The sequence below is a fragment of the Lolium perenne genome, chromosome 6 (assembly GCF_019359855.2).
Source record: "Lolium perenne isolate Kyuss_39 chromosome 6, Kyuss_2.0, whole genome shotgun sequence".
In the NCBI taxonomy this organism is placed as follows: domain Eukaryota; kingdom Viridiplantae; phylum Streptophyta; class Magnoliopsida; order Poales; family Poaceae; genus Lolium; species Lolium perenne.
In genome coordinates this window covers 22,089,166-22,110,653 of record NC_067249.2, presented here as the reverse complement: position 1 = coordinate 22,110,653, position 21,488 = coordinate 22,089,166, and the positions used below count along the sequence as shown (strand labels likewise).

General features: G+C 47.0%; 3 protein-coding genes and 1 long non-coding RNA gene across 4 annotated transcripts; 1 reads left to right on the top strand and 3 right to left on the bottom strand.

The window, feature by feature from the left end:
* The first annotated feature begins 1,535 nt into the window (after positions 1-1,535).
* On the top strand, positions 1,536-5,281 carry LOC127308640 (cyclin-dependent kinase A-2). Its single transcript, XM_051339508.2, has 8 exons — positions 1,536-1,697; positions 1,800-1,984; positions 2,100-2,217; positions 2,330-2,503; positions 3,681-3,844; positions 3,945-4,032; positions 4,253-4,306; positions 4,922-5,281. Exons 1-8 carry the CDS (start codon positions 1,689-1,691, stop codon positions 5,009-5,011), a joined length of 882 nt encoding a protein of 293 aa, XP_051195468.1. The 5' UTR covers positions 1,536-1,688; the 3' UTR covers positions 5,012-5,281.
* A 7,994-nt stretch (positions 5,282-13,275) lies between these two features.
* Positions 13,276-15,466, bottom strand: LOC127308641 (F-box/LRR-repeat protein At3g03360). Its single transcript, XM_051339509.1, has 3 exons — positions 14,118-15,466; positions 13,901-14,035; positions 13,276-13,789 (listed from the first exon to the last, which is right to left on the bottom strand). Exons 1-3 carry the CDS (start codon positions 15,300-15,302, stop codon positions 13,481-13,483), a joined length of 1,629 nt encoding a protein of 542 aa, XP_051195469.1. The 5' UTR covers positions 15,303-15,466; the 3' UTR covers positions 13,276-13,480.
* Positions 15,467-18,386: 2,920 nt separating this feature from the next.
* On the bottom strand, positions 18,387-21,205 carry LOC127310696 (uncharacterized). The gene is made up of 3 exons (XR_011747778.1): positions 20,832-21,205; positions 18,821-18,955; positions 18,387-18,717 (listed from the first exon to the last, which is right to left on the bottom strand). It is a non-coding gene; the product is annotated as an uncharacterized lncRNA (long non-coding RNA).
* LOC139829851 (putative F-box/LRR-repeat protein At3g49150) lies at positions 18,962-20,499 on the bottom strand. The gene has a single exon (XM_071822928.1). The coding sequence runs from the start codon at positions 19,850-19,852 to the stop codon at positions 18,977-18,979; it is 876 nt and encodes a 291-aa protein (XP_071679029.1). The 5' UTR covers positions 19,853-20,499; the 3' UTR covers positions 18,962-18,976.
* Positions 21,206-21,488: the final 283 nt, after the last annotated feature.

Genomic DNA, 21,488 nt, shown 5'->3' with positions numbered 1-21,488 from the left:
CGTCGATGAAGATAGGCCCCCGAAAACGGCCACCCTTGCTTTTTGTCGAGGACAACACCACTTTGGGCAAGCTCGGACTTGCACAGACGCATCGAGGCCATGCAAGATCCTCTGGAGGAGGATGAACAACCTCAAGAAGATGACCTCCAGAGAAGCAGGGCCATTCCCCTGGCCGAAGATAGTGGCAACGAACCTACGCCATCGCTTAGAAGCTGCTTGCAGGGCTTGCAGACTCTGCATGCTCCCAGCACCCTCTCCACCTCGCACAAGCCATCGAGCCTTTCTTCTCCTCCAACCAGAACGAGAAGAGTTGCCTCTTTGCTGCCATTGTAGAAGCACAAAATAGGGACCAACACTACGACCTTATTGGCGGAGTACGTGGAACTCCATCTTTCTCACCGTCACCTCCGGCTTTTACCGACGAAGCTCCACAACAAGAGCTTGAAGGAGAAGCCAACATCGGAACTAGTCGACGAGATCTGCGGTTCACCTCCCTCCATGACGCCATACTACGGCATAAATCCAAGCCCTAGCCCTACCACTACTCCTACTACTTAGATCTACTCCGATGCCACTTCTTTGCCACCTTCGACCGACTATTTCGATCGAAAGGGCTCATGAGGAGCCTAGCTTTTCGGCGGTGACTCTCAAACTACTGTAGCGAGAGGAGAGGTGTCGAGGGGGGAATGGAGCGGCCGCATTCATGTTATATTATCATACTCTTATCTAATTATAGTGAATGTTTTGCATGGACTAACAATGTAATTACATACATTTTTCAGCCGATGGCAATCGGTTGCCTCTGTAGGTTGAAACGTATTACTGGCCACTGGTACTTCTCAATTGCAGCTGAAGAGGCCAATGGTAGTGTAGGCTACATGGAGAAATTTTGTCGAGTCTCCTCGCGGGATTTGGAGGACCCGCTTGCTAGATCCCACGTGTTGAAAGACAAGAAATGGGCCGTGTAGGTTGAACAAAAAGTAGGTTTACCGTAGAGCCCAACACGTGGCGCATGGAAGATGCCTAGAATGGCTAAATATAGGTGGAAGGGAGTGAATGGCAATAAAAGAAAGATTTCCATGATTTTTAAGATAATACTGTATTACAATAAATATTTTTTTCCAGAAGGAGTACACTAAATAGCATTGATGATTGATCACCGTACGAGTACGACCGGATTTTATATGTGCACTCAAAGATTCGACTAGGATCTAAATGTTGAAAGCATCAACTCCTCCCCACCGCTAGGCTAACACATACTATACTACTTTCTAAACAGTTTTGAAAACTTAACCTGTTTATATAACCCAATGAACACATACTAGAGAATAACAACAATGAAAAGCAACATAGAATAGAACAATTCTTTTGTGCTGAACTTAACAATGTGATAGATAGATTGTGGCAGTGTGGCAGATGCCAACTCGAAGCAAATTCATTCGTGCACGGGCGGCCGGTCCATGAAAGCACCCACGGCTGACCTGGCAGACCACGTAGCACGAACGCGCGAGCTCGGTCCAAAATCCGAATGATTTAATTTCTGACAGCGACCACAACCCAACCCAACTGCCCTCAAGTCCACACACACACTTCCCCTCTCCATCCCCCACTCCGCCGCCGCCCGCCGCCGCCAATCCGCGGCCGCCGCCCCGCTCCGATCCGCCCGCGGCCTGCCGGATCGCCGCGCCATGGACCAGGTGAGCCCGCGCGACCCCTCCGATCGCCGCGCCGCTTCCTCCTCTCTCTTCTCCGTTCCTCCCTCGCCGCGCGCCGGCCGTAATGTCGTCGCTCGTTCGCAGTACGAGAAGGTGGAGAAGATCGGGGAGGGCACGTACGGGGTGGTGTACAAGGCCAAGGACCGCTACACCAACGAGACCATCGCGCTCAAGAAGATCCGCCTCGAGCAGGAGGACGAGGGCGTCCCCTCCACCGCCATCCGCGAGATCTCGCTCCTCAAGGAGATGCAGCACAGGAACATCGTCAGGTACCCCGACCCGCGTCGCCCTTCTCTCCGTATTCGTCGGGGTTTGGGCTCGATTTGGCCGCCGCGGAAACGGAATGGATGGATGGGCTGATTGACTGCTTTTGCTGCCGCGCAGGCTGCAGGACGTGGTGCACAACGAGAAGTGCATATACCTCGTCTTCGAGTACCTCGACCTCGACCTCAAGAAGCACATGGACTCCTCCGCGGACTTCAAGAACCACCACATAGTCAAGGTTTAACTTCTTCGATTCCCAACTCTCCTTCACTGTTCACTCACACAGCACCTCCATTTCGGTTTGCCAACTGAAATATGAAATGTAACCCTGTTTCGTGCTCTGCCTGCAGTCCTTCCTGTACCAGATCCTGCGGGGCATCGCGTACTGCCACTCGCACCGCGTGCTCCACCGGGATCTCAAGCCCCAGAACCTGCTCATAGACCGGCGGACCAACTCGCTCAAGCTCGCCGACTTCGGATTGGCCAGGGCGTTTGGCATTCCTGTCCGGACGTTTACTCACGAGGTATATATGCTTTGCAGCCTCGCATGTTGACGGTCTGTTACACTGCTGTGATTTAAGGTGCATGTATGCCAGATGAAGATTGTCCTGCTAAGCTTTTATCAGGGAAAATAATGCACTTATGTTTTGACTAGTGTTCCACTGAAACCTACCAATTCCTCCTTCATTTCAAGTCTGAAACCCATTTTGTACCTGTTGAAATCCAGTATGGCCAGCACATTTAGGCTGGTGTACTACTTACTATCTGTCTAATATGACCAGTGGAGTCTGCATGTCTTTCATTGATTATGGCCCACTGTTGTTTGGTACATCTTAAGATTGTTGGTTCTCTCCTTCCTCTTCAGCATTTATTAAGTATTTCTATAATCAGCGGTGGATGAGTTTGATAGTCTCTTTTCATGGTGCTACCTTGCCAATATGACTTCACTCTAGTCTCTTCCACTGTTGTTTGGTACATCTTAAGGCTGCTGGTTCTCTCCTTCCTCTTCAACATTTATGAAGTATTTCTATAATCAGCGGTGGATGAATTTGTTAGTCTCTTTTCATGGTGCTACCTTGCCAATATGACTTTACTCTAGTCTCCTGTATGAAAAATCTCGTGACAAAAGGCAAGAGGCGCGTTGTGATAGATAGTAATAGTACGTAGTTGCGGCCTGCGGGCTAGTGCTGGTGAGAGCGGTTAGCTGTTGTTGCATGGAGAAGGGCAGAAAAGCATCTGGTGCACATCTATTAGCTTAAGTTTTCTTCAGCACATCATTTCACCTTTAATGGGTCATGCCTAATCCTCTGCACACAACAGGGCAAATGTTGAATTTGCAAAGGGAATGAGAAAAAGGAACAAATACAAGTAGTAAAGCAGGAAAGTTGTAGAGCAACACATGTCCATAACATAGGATGGTGCATGCACAACCAGGAAAGCTATGGCACTATTTGCTAAAGTTTCATAACATAGGATAGTGCATTCACTGTTATAATTATTGCTTGTTACTATGGGCAAAGCATAAGAAAACATGAAGTTTCCTTTTCGAGAATTCCAAATTCGAGGCCAGCATATCTCCATGTTTAATTTATTGGATCTGCTATTCAAATGATCATATCAATGAGCTATTCTCACGTTCAAATTCTGGTCCTTCCTTTTGTACTTGTTTCATTGTAATCTAAACCGAATCTTTTTTTATAGGTGGTGACACTATGGTACAGAGCACCTGAAATTCTTTTGGGTGCACGGCAATATTCTACCCCTGTTGACGTGTGGTCAGTTGGTTGCATTTTTGCTGAAATGGTGAACCAGAAACCTCTTTTTCCTGGCGATTCTGAGATTGATGAACTGTTCAAGATTTTTAGGTCTTTCTCTTATAAATGTTGTACAGTCTTGCTTGAAGCTCTTCCATGGATACATCTAATCAGGGTTGTGTGTTTGATCATATCTTTTACGTTCATGCAGAATCATGGGCACTCCTAATGAAGAGACCTGGCCAGGTGTTGCTTCATTACCTGACTACAAGTCAGCTTTCCCCAAGTGGCCGTCCGTGGTAAATCATTAATGACTCCTGTTCATTCTTGTGAAAAAATTGTTTAGAGTATGAAACTGTGGACAGGGATCAAACTTTAGTTTCTCCTGGCTCCTATTAAATTAGTTATGTACATTTCATGGAGACTCATGAACTAGTCGCGTGACTAGTTGAAGTTTTTGGTTGGTACTGTCTCATAGACTAGTCTTAGTTTGATTCTAACTTGAGGAGTTCGCTGCAGGATCTTGCAACTGTGGTCCCAACACTCGAACCTTTGGGAATTGATCTTCTCTCGGTAAGTTGGACCAACAAATACTTTTTTGTTTTTATAATGTCCATTAATTGTGTATTTGTGCTTATTGCCTTGATGTTTGCATTCAGTTTGCTTAGTGGGTGGATAACATATTGCAATGCCCTTTCATTTCAATAATCCATAGTGAACAATGTAGTTTCAGCTTGCAGTCCTGGGACTGTACATCGGCGTTCTAAGTTGTGTTTAACATATGAAGTTCAGGCAAATACGTGAATAAAATCTCAGTCTCTAGTACAAATTGAAGTTGCCATGTTAGAAACACACTTATAGATCCTAGGTGCCTTCTTGGATGGAAGTTGCTAATTCTATGTAGGTTGCTATGCATATTTTCAGTAGATATTTCAATTTATTCCATTGTCACCATGGCTGTTGCATGATTCTATTACTGCATATGAAGTTGTGAAGTATAAACCTTGTGGTATGATGTATGCTGGTGAGCAACAGAGCATAATGCACATAATACCATTGGAATATATCATATTTTGTTTGTGACATTATGTTATTTCTACCTTTCTTTTCTCTGCCATCATGTTAAAAAAAATGATTCTACTAATGTGTATCCATACCCTTGCTGACTTCTCTCCTCACGTCATGCAGAAAATGCTCTGTTTAGATCCAAGCAGAAGAATCAACGCACGAACTGCCCTCGAGCATGAGTACTTCAAGGATCTCGATGTATCCTCATAGATTATGGCTCCTGCCCCTCTGTACATTAAGATTGCATGGGTTGCTCCTGAAATTCCTGAATCTTGGACCGTGTGCTCCTTCCCTCCCCCTATTCTTTTTGACTTTGGTTGTGTAGTAGAAAGAAACTAGAAGAGGAGACACCTCTAGGTTACCCGTCTGTGTAGGTCAAGTCAACTGAAAAAAAAAAATCTGGTGGTCTGGGAGTTCTACATTGCCATTTTGCCCCGTATTTATAAAAACACCGACACCGACTTGTTCCTGGACGATCAATTTTGTAGTTGCTGATCATGGGTCACGGGGTAACAGTGTTTCATGAATGGAATTGATTTATGGATAGAAGTGATGTTCTTGTACATAGTTGTGTACATCTCAGTAAGACAGTAACACATACAAATATCAGAACATAGGCCTGGTTTAAGCTGTGTACAATGCACGGACAGTATCTCAAGGTAAGTGGCCATGGCAGCTCACATGAATAAGCTCTCGTCTTGTGTTGAGTCTTGCCAAGGTCGACAGAGAACATCTATGTCCTCAGTGTCTTCGCTGTCGTCGGAGATAGCCTGGGAGACATGGCACCGGCCGCGACCTCCAGAGCAGTCATGTTGTATTTGGCGCTGGACCAAGGATTTCATACCTCACGTCGGCTATAACAATCTCCAAATCACGATAACTTGATGACGCTGACTACATTATTTCAACTTGGCTCATGCCCGAGGACTTCTGACTTTTGGAAAGATTTAAAGTTTACACCGTGTTCGAGTTCAGATAAGCAACAATCAAGGTTGGCGAACCACTAAGCCTCCATACAAAACAAGTTGGATGCGGTATGTTTTCTATTTGACGATCATTAGCTCCGACAATAGTAGTAGGGATGCGATATCTTGAGGTTCTTGCCTGATTCAGTGGTCGTACCTTGGTTAACCACAAAACGAACTCTTTTATGTGTGTGACTCTGCCTGCCACTCATGTGAAGTGGCATACACCACGGTTTTGAAATCCTACGCTGCATCACTAAGGGCATCTCCGGCGGGCCGACGCAAAATGGATGCCAAATTGACCGTTTGCGTCGTCCGGCGGACAACAAAATAGTTGTACAGGGTCACCGTGACCGTTTGCGTTGGAGATATCACAGCGAGCCGATGTATATTTTTTTGGTTGACAACGTCAAGGTTGGTAATGACGGTTAACATCCCATCGAGATCTGCCGCCGGTGATTACCGGTTCGCGCGCAAAGGCGGTGCTTTCCGCGCGCTACCAATACATTGGCGCGTTTCACTGCTGCTTAGCGCGCGGCTGGCGTTTCCCGCCCCACCATGACTATATATGGTGCACGCCGGAGGTCGAGGAGGGCACACCCCGACCCAACCGTAGAAATCATCCATGGCTGAGCACGACCGCACCTGGTCTAGCATTGTTCACATGGCCCGTAGCGTCTACCCCGATGATCCTGATCTCGCCTTTGTCCACGCGACGGAGGCGTTCGACGCGGAGCAGACGGCCGCGTACGCGACCTAGCAGCTGGAGGCGGAGACGGCGGCGATGGAAGCGGAGGCAGCGGAGGCCAGGGCGAAGGAGGCGGCGGTGCATGCGGGGACCATGGTCGACCTCCAGGCGCAAGCTCGCGGCGGCGAGCGCGTATGCCAGGGCGCGCCTGGTGGCGGATCTCGAGGGGGCGCCCATGGTGGATGCTGTCATCAACGACATGGACGACGACGACGAGCACGACGTCGACTTCCTCCCCGACGACGAAGAGGGCGTGTTTGTGTGCACCGGGCAGGGGTGCTGTTCGCGTTGTTCGAGAGCCTCCATGAGGACGCCAGTCGCCGTCTTGGCGATGTGATGGCCATGAGGCAGGCTTTCGTGCGCTCTGACCTGGTGGCGGTGGCGTGGGCGGGGCCGGACCATGCGCGGATCAACCGGGAGAACCACGAGCTGCAGGATGTCCTCATGGCGAGGGACAAAGCGATGGTGGCAACGGCGAGGGATAGGGCCCGCTACCGCGAGGACCTGGCGCGCATAGCCGCGGACGAGGCAGCTGCACAGCACGCCCGCTGGGACTCCTTTCTAGCGGAGGCCGGCGAACACCGGCGATGGGAAGATGGTGCGTCCTTCGGGAGCAGAACTGCATCCGAAGGGAGCGGCGCGCTGCCCACACCCTCTTGCACTTCGACGATGGCGCCGCCCCCTTTGCTCACGCCGCCGTCAAGTAATAGGCCGCGGGATTGCGAGTAAACCTAGTTGTAGTAGGCCGCGTGACGACAAGTAGGTACGGTTGTCGTAGTTTAGATTAACTTTAACCATCTATGTAAAGAGGTCCTTTGGCCAATCAATAGAAATAACAAATATCTTGCTTACCTGTGTCACTGACCGGCGGGCCCTAATTCGACCAACGCGAACGCGTAGCACGACCGCGAACTCAAAAAGAGTTAGATAGTTTGGTAGATTAACTTTAACCATCTATGTAAAGCAAGGTTTTAAATAGCGCGTAATTTCACCGGTTTTAGCGCGCAATAGCGGATTTGGACCCTCCACGCTATATTTGATAGAAAATAGTCGCTACAGTGCTAAACATGAAATAACACGCTAAATCGTGCTAAATCGCGCTAAAACACATAACACGTAGCGGCGCTAAAACGTTTAGTTGCAAAAAACAAAGGTCCAAAACTGCATGCCAACCCATCCGCCCAAAAGTGCAATTTCCCCAACAAAGCTAAATACCTAAAGCCTGTATACATACGGCAAAACCTAACCTAAATCCCAGTTTAGCAGTTCCGCACGGAAGCGATGGCGGTGGCTGCCTCTTCCAGCATGATGTCGGCGTCCATTGCTTCCCCCCACAGAGTTCTATCGGCTACTTCCTTCGGCTCGGATGTCGAAGACGCCTTAGAAAAATCACCCACAAGGTTAGAGCTGACTAGAACCTCCTCCTCATCCTGATTTGTAGATGTGTAGATGTATTGAACTATTGATATGTAGTTCTTCCGATTCTGAATGAGTGCATTCAGTTGCCTCCTTAGCTCTAAATCATAATGTTAGTATGTGTTAAAAAATGTTGTCTTTAATTTGGTCCTGGGAATCTACTTTGAACGATCTGGTTATGCAATTTGTCTGCTGGACAAGTTTTTAGTTGCCGAAATCCTTAACATTTGCATATCTTTTTGCAAAACACTATTTTATATATAACGCGCTATAGCGTGCATAGCGTTTAGAGAAGGTCCTCGCTAAATGAAATAGCGTTTAGAGAAGGTCCTCGCTAAATGAAATAGCGCGCTATTTAAAACCTTGATGTAAAGAGATCCTTTGGCCAATCAATAGAAATGACAAATATCTTGCTTACGTCTGTGGGGCCAGAAGTCACAGGTGGTGTTCAAAGGCCCGGCGGCCCGCTGCGACTTTGACATGGGCTTTTAGCCCATCAACCAAGACCGTACCCAACTCTTTAGCCCTCCTACGTTAAGCTGGAGTGACAAGCGAGAACTACCACGCTCGGCTGGTAGATCCACGGAGGGCTGCGTATTTATGTTGGTGTGATCGCCTGTCCCTAAGCGGTATGGGACTAATTAATCACAGTAATTAATTAGAGAAGTACTAGATGTCGCTGATGGTTTTGCATAGCCGCCGGAATACGAGGCTCCGTCAGGGACGGGCTCGTCCAGGTCCAGCGTCGTGGGCGGGCCCGGCAGCAGCCCATCTAATAAAAACATCACCGAATTTATCAGTTTAAATTCGGTTTTGAACCCTAATTGACCGAAATAGCCGAAAAATCGAGATACCAAAGTATTGCTATCAGGTCTCTTTATCTCTTTCTCAACGACTGAGCACTCTAGCAGCCCCATGCACCTCGTGCGATGTATATACACACACACACGTCTTGCATTCCTTTTCTGGCTACACATGCATTCATCTTGATTTTTGTTAGGCGATGTGTACTTGACTATGGTTACTTCTACAAGCAGTGGTGTGTGCGTGCTCAACATTAAACACGGGACGACTAGCTATTGTAGGCTGCCGTTATTTTATTTTGTGTCAGTCTATGTCATACCAGTAAAAAACCGAACACCGAACCAAATTATTGGTTAACCGAAATACTAGTTAACAAGAAAACCGATATAATATAGGTTATCATTTCTTATTACCCGAACTTTAGAAAAAAACGAAAAAACAAACCGAAATTTTGGTTAAAACCGAATGCCCAGGCCAACACGGCAGTACGCATTTTGATCGCCAAAAGTGACTGCACGGGTTTATTTGTGTCGGATTGCGGATGTAAAATTGACCTTAGGACCTCGATGGACCGTTTACGTCTGCAGGTACCCCTAGCAGCCCGACGCATTTCGTCCGTCCAGACTGGCCATGTTTTCTAGCCAAATAGATCAATTATAGCATCGGTTGTAGCCGTATTTAGACCACTCAAACCAAGACATCAGCGGCACGATTTACGCCTAATGTATTCCATTACATAGTGGGCATAGTAGAGTACCGACTTCATGGCCGAAGGTAAGGACAGCATCCCGGACGTGTTGTGCAGGAAGTACCCCGCAGATATCTTGCCGCCCCACTTCACAATTTCATAGACTTCGATCAACATAAGTATGGTATGCATTAGAGTGAGCATGAAGAACTAGGGATTATATCAAACTAAATATTTGTCCGCGTAATTGATCACTGCCTTTTTGTTCTAATATACTTTCCCAGCATGATTACTAAATAATGATGTAAGCATCCTCCACAAACGCACACCCCCGCCGCGCCTACCTTTTAAATACCCACCCCACGAAACGAGCGGATGTGAGAAGATAAGATAGCTGAGATCGTCAGCTTGTGCATAACAAAACAATTAGACGACCATAAAGTAAAAAAGGAGTTTGGTAGATTTGGTTAGTAGACGAGCCGATGCTCCACGCAAAGGGCTGCTCGCCCCGATGCAGCGTCCTACAGGGGGCTTTCACAGACCCGTTTGCGCTGAAACCCACAGGCGATCGACCAAGGCTTTCCGGTCGAGAAACATCGAGCACGGGGTGCCCTACCAGGTTGACGCCGGCAGCCTGGGGCCACAAGTTAGCAAGTGGAGGTAGTTGTGTTCTAAGCGGAGAGGCCGGACCAAGGCAACCTAATTGTTTTGCCTCCACGGCACTCGCACAGGGCCACAACCCAGCAAAGGGCGTTCAACTGGCCCGGCGCGGTGCTGTCGGGCCTCTCGACTTTTTTTTTCGAGGGTACGCCAATGGCGTACCAAATCTTTATAGAAGGTAGCAAAGAGTCATATACAAGAAAACCAGCATCATCTGCAAACAGATGTGCCAGAACGCCAACGCACGCCTAAGCCTACTCTCGCGGCATGATCTCACTCCCTCCTAGCCTCGCCATTCTCCAAAGCTCGAACTCATCCTTGATCCTCTCCACCAACTGATGGACGGTGAGCTGCAGCTGTTGGTTGTTAAACGCCCGCGCATTCCTTTGCTTCCATAGAGACCAAGCAATAAGGAGAGCGAGCGTATCGAAGCCCCGCCTATTCTTCGGCGCCACCAGCTCCCTTGCGCATGACCACCAATCCTCGAACTTGCTCTCCGTCGTTGGCTCCCGAATGTTGAGACCGGCCGCAATGAAGCACTCAAACCACGTCTGCCTCGCGTATGGGCATTGCACAAGTATGTGCTCCACTGTATCCTCCTCTTGCAAGCACGTGAAGCACGCCGATGTTTGGTCTTGCAACCCGTGCCGGTGTCTCCGATCAGATGTCCATAGTCGATGCTTCAGTGCAAGCCAGCCAAAAATCTTGCACTTGAGAGGGGTATATGATCTCCATATTGGCTTGTACATAGCATACTCGTGTGTCCCCTGCCAAAGCATCTTGTAGGTGCTCTTAGCCGTGTACTGCCCATTGTTAGCACCCGTCCAACTGAACTTGTCCGGCTCCGTATGCTCCTGGTCCACACCCTCAATGGCTTCCCAAAGTTGTATGCATTGCACAGTTCCTTCCACTGTGAGGTTCGTGGCCACATCCGCCAGCCACGCATTGTTGATCAGCCCCTCCTGGACTGAGCGGCGGTTCCTTGTCCTAGTCGTGACCAAGGCGGTGACCGCCGGCGCCACCTCCTCCGCTGTCCGGCCGCTGAGCCATCTGTCCTTCCAAAACAGCGCTTGCCTTCCATCCCCCACCTGAACCGTGGCAAGGCTATTGAAAACCTCACCCGCTTGACGATCATTGGCCATCCGCAGACCCTTCCAAGGCCTGGTAGGGTCGGTCCTTTGCAGCCACTCCCATCTCACTCTAAGCGCGAGACCCTACAGCCGTAAGTTCTTGATCCCCAGACCTCCGAGCCGGAGCGGTTTGCAAACGCTGTCCCACGCAACCAAGCACTGCCCACCATTGATCTCTTTTCGGGCCTCTCGACTGAACTGGCGGAAGTGAACAAGTGACATGGGCTTCGAGAGCCCACCAACCTCACCGTACCAAACCCTTTAGCCCTCCTTGGCTGGAGTCACAAGCGGGCACCACCTCGCTCGGCTGGTACCTTCACCAAGGCCGGCTTATTTATCTTGGTATAACAACATGTACCTAAGCAGTATGGGACTAATATCCCGTCACGCACAAAAAAACACCCACCTGTCGCGTAACCATGTCTGTAAGATTCTCACTCAGGCAAGATCCTGTAGCCATAGCACCCTGGATAGTTGACTCGCATGGCCGTAGGCTCCTCCGTCCTCCGGCAGCACGAAGATCCTCAGCTCGCCGCACCAATATGTTAGCCTTGCTGCCGTATTGGAAGCTCCGGAACAATTCCATGGCGAAAGCAGAAAGATCGGGGAACAGCAGTTGGAACGATTGGTACCTTTCCAGACATCTCGCTGAAGGTTTCAGCCGCAACAATATCCAGTCTTCTGCTGCCCTGCCACCGGCAACAATAGCAAGTGCGCATTCAGGAGCAATCCCTTTGCCAATGTAGTTTCCACACAGAACCGCGAGGAAACTGAAACACTGATTCCATCACGCTTTTAACTGAAAACTGTCCATTCTGATACAATCTCCAGTTTTTCAGACTGATTCCATCACGCTTTCAACTGAAAACTGTCCATTCTGATACAATCTCCAGTTTTTCAGACAAATCGTTGAGCACCCGAGCACTAGCTGTTGCCATGCATACTCGATAGTTGTGTGTGTCGAAATAATTGTGCCCACCTATAGAACTCCTCAAATATTACAATCGAAATAATTGTGCCCAACATACTTGATACGCTAGAAATTCTTCTTTCAGTCACCTTGTATAGTGTCGTAACAAATAGTATTCTTTATGGAAAAAAATACAGATCAGTAACAGAAACAAGGATTTACAACAGGTCCATCACAATTGTGCTCCAAAGACACAATTATCCACAACAAGTCACAAGGCTTCCTGCAGATTCTTTCGGACTATGGCAATGTCATGCATATCCAGCAAGAAAGAAAAAGAGCTGAATTTCAACGAACAGTATTTTCAGGCAGTCACACCTGACAGTGATAAAAATCAACCAGAACTTACTTTGCCAACAATCAAGTGACAAGAAAAACTAAATATCAGGCAGTAATCCATAAAACAATTTCACGAGTGGTATACACCATGATCACTGCCAAGGCCAACACTATTTTCAGGTCCTCAGCCTAGTACAGTCATCTTCCTGTTCAAGGAAGCCTAAATTGTTTTCTTTTTAACTGGAACACATGATTCTATTACTCAATACACTCAGCAGAAACGCTGGTCACCGGGACACAAGCGAAGTTCAGGAGCGCCTCCAGCCAAAGAGACCAGGCCTCCCCACAACGAGCACCTCTTGCTGCAAGAGCATGTGCTAACTTAATACAACCTCTGGGGCAAAAAGAAAAAAACAACTGAGATGCGATCAGTTTCATCTCAGTTTGTTCAAACTTTAATAACAGATCTACTACTAAGAAACCAAAAGCAGCATTGACAACCTCCCGACTATACAGAATCATTAGTAAAACTTAAACCTGGCAGCATACCTCAGAAATTACAGAGACATCTAGTTCCTAGCTCGAAAAGAATAGTGCCTAGCCTACAGCTTGACTTTTCGTAAGCATAAAGACATATACTCTATGTACACAGAAAATCAATTCAGCACTTAAAACTTCCGATGCTTTTGTATATAAGTGAAAAGGCAATTAAATTTCCAGCAGAGGCATCTGTGTCTAGCACATCTTAATCAGAACAAAGCATTAATTGCACATGGTAACATGAGTTTTGGAACATGAGGTTATCACAAACATCTTTTGCATCCACAAATATCTTCTTATTATCAGGGGTACTTCATAAGTTACTAGGATTACAGAGGAAATTTAGACTATAAATAGGGCAGGCATATGCGCAATACATTATTCAGGCAACACTGCAGTCTTCTGGTATCAACCTTGTCTATGGATGTCTGAAGGGGTGGGCAACTGAAAAAGCATGGATACATTTGTTGAAAAGGCAATCAACAAACAGAACTACTCTTGAACTCAAACTCAAACGCAGCATCTCGAGAAGCTCTGTTTTCCACTTGTAGAATTTTATGTGGACAAGCCGCTGTACTAATGATGTAGTCATCATATCCTTCAAATTCCATTTTGTTTAGCACTTTTGCATTCAAAACAAAGAACTTGGCAAAGTCAAGCTGTTGTCTCTCAGTGCCTACATATGACTTAAACACCACTTTTTTTAGATGAGTCTGAAGGCACTCAATTGGAAGTAGTTGGTCATACTGAGACTCAATTTTCTTCTCCTTCAACTTATGTTGGTAAAACTGCAGAACGGACAAAAGAGGCATATGTTAAAGCTGTTGCTAATTAGGCTCGATAATATATATGCCAATCATATTAGACATTAAATAAAGCAAGCAAAGATGAATACTCACAATGACAAAGAGCTTTTCCAAGCAAGGGAACCACCTGAGGACGTTGAGAACTGCATGCAATTCACAGCTAGAAGACCTGAGAGCCAAAACCTTCACGGTGCACATGGAGTTTGCGGAGCTGACTAGGTTCATTCCCTGGAGAGAAAAACAATGAACATCAAAAGCTAATTATCCATATGCAGGGTAGGGAATGCCGAATGCTGGTTGTGGTTGCTACCTGGAAGATTCTGAATTTGGAGAAGTCCGGTGAGTCACACAATACCTCGTGTTTAGGCGCCCTAAACGGAATTGGGCCCAATATCTCCAGTTTCGGCGCCTTAACTACCCGGATAGTCACACAATCATCTTGGTCAGAGTAAGGTATAAGTAATCGTCCGAGGCAAGGAGCATCCTCGATGACCAGTTCTGTTATTCCAAAAGACCTACGGCTGAGGCAGATGCTCCTAAGAGTCGGCGAAGTAATCCTAAGAGTCGGAGCTCTAACATGGGGGCAACTAGCAGTACGGACTTTCGACATGAATAAGGTCTCCAAGGCATGGCAGCCGGACAGCAAGCCATGTAAGACGTCCCCGGACATGGAGACGTTGATCAAGGAGAGCTGCACGAGGAGGGGGAAAACCATGGTGCATGGCCGGGTCTCATCGGAGAAATCGCAATTCCAGATCTTGGCAATGAGGATGGTGGATGCGGAGCGGAGCACGGACAGCGGCAGCGGTTTGCTGATCCGAGGAGCGCCCAGCCAGGTAGCAGGGCCGGAACGGGCGGAGCGAACTTCCGAGATGAACAAGCTCTCCAGGGCAGGGCAGCCGGAGAGCAGGCCATGTAAGACGTCCCCCGATATCGAGACGCGGACCAAGGAGAGCTGCTTCAGGAGGGGGAAGGTGATGCCCCCCGGCGCGATCTGGTCGCAGAAATCGCACTTGTTGATCTTGAGGACGAGGAGGGTGGACGCCGAGCGGAGCAGGAACGGCGGCAGCGGCCTGATTGTCCGGGACGCGTAGCCGATGTCGAGCTCCTCGAGGTTCGCGAGGGCTCGGGAGTGGAACCAGCTGTCCAGCTCGGCGTCGAACTCGCCGGCGCGGAGGCCCGGGAAGGAGAACCTGCGGGAGGGGCCGAGGTGCCGGGAGATTATCTGGGAGACGGCGGAAGGGGGGACGGAGGCGGCGGTGGTGCCGACGTCGAGGTTGAGGGGCGCGGAGCGCCAGAGGGGGCGCCAGCGGCGGGAGAGGGCCTGTGTGCGGCCGCCGTCCTTGGTGGGGAGGAGGGAGATGATGGTGCCGAGGATGGCGTCGGGGAGCCTGCTGACGAGATCGTCGGTGACGTCGTGGTCGCCACTCCGTGCCCGCGTCCCCTTGGCTCCGCTGGATTCTCCCTTGTCCGGCGCTGCAGCCTCCTTCTCCATGGCGAGGGGGTTGAAGATTTGGCCGCAAGTCACCGGTCGCGGCCTCACGCCGGCGCCGGCGGCGTCGCCGTCCCGGGATGGAGAGCTAGGGTTGGCCGCCGCCCACAACGACGGAAATGTTTTGGGGGAAGTGGTCTGGCACTGATGAGGGGTTGGGGAATGGTCGTCAGTCCTGACTCTTGGGCTTTGAATTTGGACAAATTTGATAAGATGCCCTAGCCAGGGATTTTTGCTTCCCTCTTTTTCCAGAAAATAAATTTTAAAAAAAGAGATAAAAAGTTTCAAACAAATCCAGAAAAATATGATGTGCAGACATTAGAGTAAATCATATATCAGCAATTTTTTCGTTAAAAAGGCAAAACCGATGAGCTAAAATAGCATGTGAAGAGGTTTTTGGGTTTTATATTTTCCCGCGGCTCACAAGTCATTTGTGTTTTTTATGGAACTTCAAATCTGCAAACATCATTGAGTTATTTACATGGATTTTTTAAATAGGAAGGTTACAAATTATTTTCGAGATCCAATCGAAGTTCTCGCTCACACACATTATTTACAAGTTTGTTAAAGCTCAGAAGGAAAAACTAGGACTTTGTCGAGTAATACCTCCTATCTTTCTCATAACAATAAATTTTGAATTATTTTGGTGTTTCTCGACGGAAAAGATTACTCTTGTCCTTGTAATAGGGATGAAAAGTCATTAATGGAGAAAAAAATATCTGCCAAAAATGATAGGAACAAGACACACATCTTCCATCAAGTTTGTTTGTGCTAAAAATCTAAAATAATGATAAATTGATCGAAAGATAAACATCTTATTAAAGATTACTGTCTAAATTCTACAAAGAAAGTAAAGGGTTCTTCCTCATCAAAATCCCAAATAATGTGCATGTTTTTATCGAATTTCTCTTGAAGTTAAATTTATTAGTTGATGATGCACACAACCATACCATGCACCAAGTCATTAATCAATAACAAATCCAAGGACCGCTCGCTTGAACAAGATAGAACAAAAGGGAAATGAAAAGGGCTAGTTGCCGGTTACATTTCCGGCAGAAGCAAAGCCTATTTTTGAGGGCCATATACATTTTCTTCCTGCCCTAACTTACATCCTTGAACGCCAACAGTTGGATGAGTTTCTCTCCAATTGTAGCTGGAACATGAATTGAAGAACTGTGCCTATCTTGCCTGAGTACTGTTCTTATCCCAAGCCACCGTACATGGCCATCTTGTCAAGTATTCGAAGTACATATTACATAATATCATGAAAGATGTAAAACTTGCCAAGTATCGTGTACTTGTGCTACTGTACATGCCACAGGTAAAACATTTTCTCCTATTTACCATAGCTCCACAACAGGTCACAAAGTTTCCTTCGGATTCTGTCATGTATACGGGAAATCCATCAAAACTCAAGAATGTATGGTGCCCCATAGACAGTGATAATGATCTAGCAAAAGCTTGATTTTGCAAGCAACAAAGATGTTCAGAAATACTACTTCTTCCAAACAGTGAGTACAAAAAAAAACATGCTAACAAGTTGTACACACCAGGATCACTGCCACACCTAACAAAAATACTTCCAAGCAGTATTACAAAAAAAACATGCTAACAAGTTTGTCCCAAATCTCAGCAGCAACAATCTCTAGTCTTCTTCTGCCACTCGCAATGCTAATCGGGGTATCCTGACGCTAGTGCAACGAGGAACATCAAAGCCACTAGTCACCGTTTCCCCACGCCATGGAAATTTCATTTAATATCAGTATAACCTGGTTTAGATGACAACGATAAATTCTAGCAAACCCCACTCGCCACAACTCTACGAGCTGGAACTCCACATCACTTGGGCACATTTTCATATCCACTCACCAACCAGTTTCCATACAGATTAGTTATGGGCTGTATATATTCAAGCCAAATAAAATGAAATGAAATAGCGAGTAAACATTTAGGAACAGATGTACCGCCTTTTGAATTTCGTTTGGACAAAGCGTCTTCAGTACGAGCAACCGCTTTACAAAGGCAGCTTCGACATATAACTGCGAGTAGACCAAACCTCTGATTTCACCGTGTTTTTAATTGTATACAATCCATTTTAATGCAATCTACAGGTTATCAAATAAATCCTTGAGAAACTCAGCACTAGCTGTTGCAATGCAATGGGTTTGAATCTAATTATAGCAATCCTGAAATATACAATTGAAAGGAATTGGGCCTACGGTACATGCTATGATAGCATCTATCTTCCTAGCCATCTTGGGAAGTGTGGGAGCTAAAAGGCATCCTCAAAGATGTCAAGTATTCATTATTAAATATAGTATATGTATATCAGAAATATTTGCTACTACAATCTTTTAACAAGTGTGTTCCACCACACAAGGCTTCTAGCAGATTCTTTCAGACTATGGGAAACGCATGCCAAACAACAAATGGAGTAAATTTCATAGAAACTACTACCGTACTTGCAGTATCTCAAGCCTCTCCTTTTTTACTTAAAGGTAGCAAATATACCCCATAGACAGCAATAAAAAACCGTAAAGCATGGTATCACAAACAATAAAGATGCCTAGACTACTAGATCTCTCTAGCAGTAATGCGAGAAAAATGTAAAGATAATTAACGTTAAGATTCATGCTTTTTATAAAGCATGGTACTGCAAACAACAAAATGTACACCAAAAAATCAGCAATTAAACAACTCATGCTTTTGTATAAAACTGAAAAGACAATCAAGATTTCAAGTTTTCAACACAAGCCATGTCTTTCTAGCCCAGTTTAGGCAGAACTAACCATAATTGCAAATGATAAGACAGTAGGAGGAGTATCGGCAGATGGGGCTACCACTTACCAACTCTCTCTTTCTAAGAATGTCGGCAGTAATATGCATCCAATATTTTGTTTGCAGTTTAAACTGGGGTAACTTTGTAAGATACTGGAATTACAGAGGAACTATAAACTAGGAGTAGACCAGACTTATGCGAAGACAAAGTAATCTTCAAGCCACTGTCTACAAAATAAGCACATGATAGTGCAATCTTCAACGCGTCAACCAGCATGTCGAAGGGGTCGGCCACCGACAAATCATGGATATGCTTGTCGAGATTAGTACGACCGTAATGCTCAGGGTCCGGAGTATACTTGAATTCAATCCGAGCATCCCGAGAAGCTCTATTTTCCACTTGTAGCAGCTTGTGTTGATAAGCAACTGATTGATTGTTGTAGTGACAGTATCCTTCAAATTCAATTTTGTTCAGCACTTTTGCATTCAAAACAAAGAACCTCGCAAAATCAATTTGTTTATCATTGCCTACGAATGACTTAAACACCACTTTTTTCAGATGGGTCTCAAGGCATTCAATTGGATGCAGTGGGTCATACTGAGGCTCATCTTTCTTATCCATCCCATGGTGCTTGTGAAACTGCAAAATGAAAAGAAGATGCTTATGTTACAGCTGTAGCTAACTTGACCGGATAAGATGTCAATTAAAGCATACATATAAGCAAGCAAATATGAGTTCTCACAATGACGTAGAGCCGTTCCAAACAGGGGAACCCCCTGAGGAACTTAAGAACCGTTTGCAATTCACGGCCAGAAGATTTGAGAGCCAGAACCTTCAAGGTGTGTATTGAGTTTTCCGAGCTGACTAGGCTCATTCCCTGAAGAAAAGAAAATGAACATCAAAAGCTAAATATCTGTATGTAGGAATGCGGAATGTTGGTTGCATCTGCTACCTGGAAGATCTGTATCAGTGAGTAAGGGCCCAATATCTCGAGCTTAGGTGCTCTAACTACCCGGATAGTCAAACGATCCAAGTGGTAAGGCAATAGTATCCTTTCAAGGCAAGGAGCATCCTCAATGACCAATTCTTCCATCTTATGTGGGCTGCTGGAGGCACCGATGCTCCTAAGAGTCGGCGAGCTAACACGGAGGCAACCCGTAGACTTAACTCCTTTTATGAATAAACCCTCCAAGGCATGGCAGCTAGAGATCAGTAAATAGAAGACTTCCTCCGAGATGGAAACGTTAAACAATGAGAGATTCTTGAGGAGGGGGAAATTCATAGGTGACACGATCTCATGGGGGAAATGACAATAGCTGATTTTGGCAACGAGGAGGGTGGATGCAGAGCACAGCACGAATGGTGGCAGTACTCCATCAGTGTAGATGATATTGAGCTCCTGGAGATTGGCTAGTGCTCTGGAGTGGAACCAGGAGTGGAACCAGCTCTCCACCTCAGCAGAGAACCCGAGGTGGCGGCAGGGGAAGGAGAATCGCCGGGTGGGACCAGGGTGCTGGGATAGTATTTGGGAGATGGCGGAGGCGAGGACGGAGATGGGGACATGTGGGATCCAGGTGAGGATGTCAAGGTTGAGAGGCGCGGACCGCCAGAGGGGGCGCCATCGGCGAGAGAGTACCTGCGTGCGGCCACCGTCCTTTGTTGGGAGGAGGGAGATGATGGTGCCGAGGATGGCGTCGGGGAGGTGGCTGATGAGATCGGCATCGGACGCTGGTGCCGACGCTGCAGCGACCTTCTCCATGGATGGCGGGTACATATGGAGTCAGGCCATCGATCACCGCCGTCCCCGGCGCTGGGGAATGGAGTTGGAGGTAGGGAACCGCGATAGATCTAGGGTTCAGGGTGGTAAGGCAGTAGTAGAATTTGGGAATGGAGGCGGCTCTGTGGAGTGTGGACGGTCCTAGCCTTTCTAATATGGAGAATTCCGATATAAGTATTGATAAAATTCTTTATTTGACGGTAAAACAAAATATGATTTCCGTATTTGGCCCTGGAAATTATTATTTTTCCTTATTTGACACTAGGTCTAAATTTGTTTCGTAATATGACAGTCATGTACATTTTGACCACTAACAGGGGGCATTATGTGACCAATTTTTTAAGATGACTAAAGCAGCAGTAGAGTGATATGTTTGTTCATGGTTAAATGACCGAATGATTGTCCCGTACATTTGGTCGCCGACCGATCTTAATTCAAAAGCTTACATTCGTCGGGTTTTAATTCAAAAATTGGGCTCACATTCACCACATACATGAGGTCAAGTCAACATATACTCCAAGGAAATGAACAAGTGACACGTAAATATTCACTCTAACTTCAGTGGTCAACACATTGTTAATTTAACCATGTATAAATTGTACAAACTCAAAAAAAAAAAATTCATGTAAATTGTCAAAGCGAGAACTGCAACAAGTCTGCAGTACCGTAGATGAATTGTAACTAGCAGATTCAGTTGTACAATTCTCATGAGAAGAAGCATGTTAGATGCAAATGTATACTGTTCGGTGTTTCTTTTAATGCCAGTGTCCTATTCGCAAAAAAAAAAAAAAAAAAAAATGTAATCCAGTATCATCACTTTCTAGTTCTACCCTAATCAACTCGAGGAAACATAAGATTAACCGGTCATTAAGGCCACATAGAAGCACAAATCGAAGCGCAGGAAGGAGCGTGAGCCGAGAGGAGTGCCCGAGACGGCATAGGCCTGAGCACTGAGCAGATGGTACGCGGTGCTAACCTGCACCACTCGCGGAAGAGGGCCCACATCGCCGTTGCCGTGCTTGGGTCGCCGTCTGGAGCCCCGAATTCGCCGCCCACTGCCGCCGTGCCAAGGACGCCCTCCCTAGCCCATCAGCGTCCCGCCATCGCCGCCGGTAGAGCTCTGTACCGGGTCGGGGAAAGGGACTGAGATCCAGTGCCCTGACGTTGTGCCCCGAGCCTCTTAATCCACCATTCATTCATTTACATCTAACGGCCAGCACGGAATGAGATCCTAGGACAGCCCAAGTCAACAGCACCCAGGCACATCGGGCGAGCGGGAAGGAGAGGAGTAGAGCTTGATACAAGATGTGTAGTGTGCCACAGATTTTTTGAGGATGGAGGACACCTTTTTCTCAACTGCAAGTATGCAAAGAAGAGGTGGCAAAGTCTACTCCTCGAGGATGTACGCCTGAAACTACTGGCGATTTGCACAAAAATAACCTAAAAGTGAAAGAAAAGCACAGACCGACCCTCCGGCGAAACTATTTCACCCATCTAACCCTTTTGTGTGGCGCCCTTCCCATCGGCGCCACACATATCAGTGTGGCGCCCTCCTGCCGGCGGCACACACCCAGCCGACGTGGCGCCCTCGACGCTGAGCTGGTGCGCCCATCCGACGTGGCAGCATGTGTGG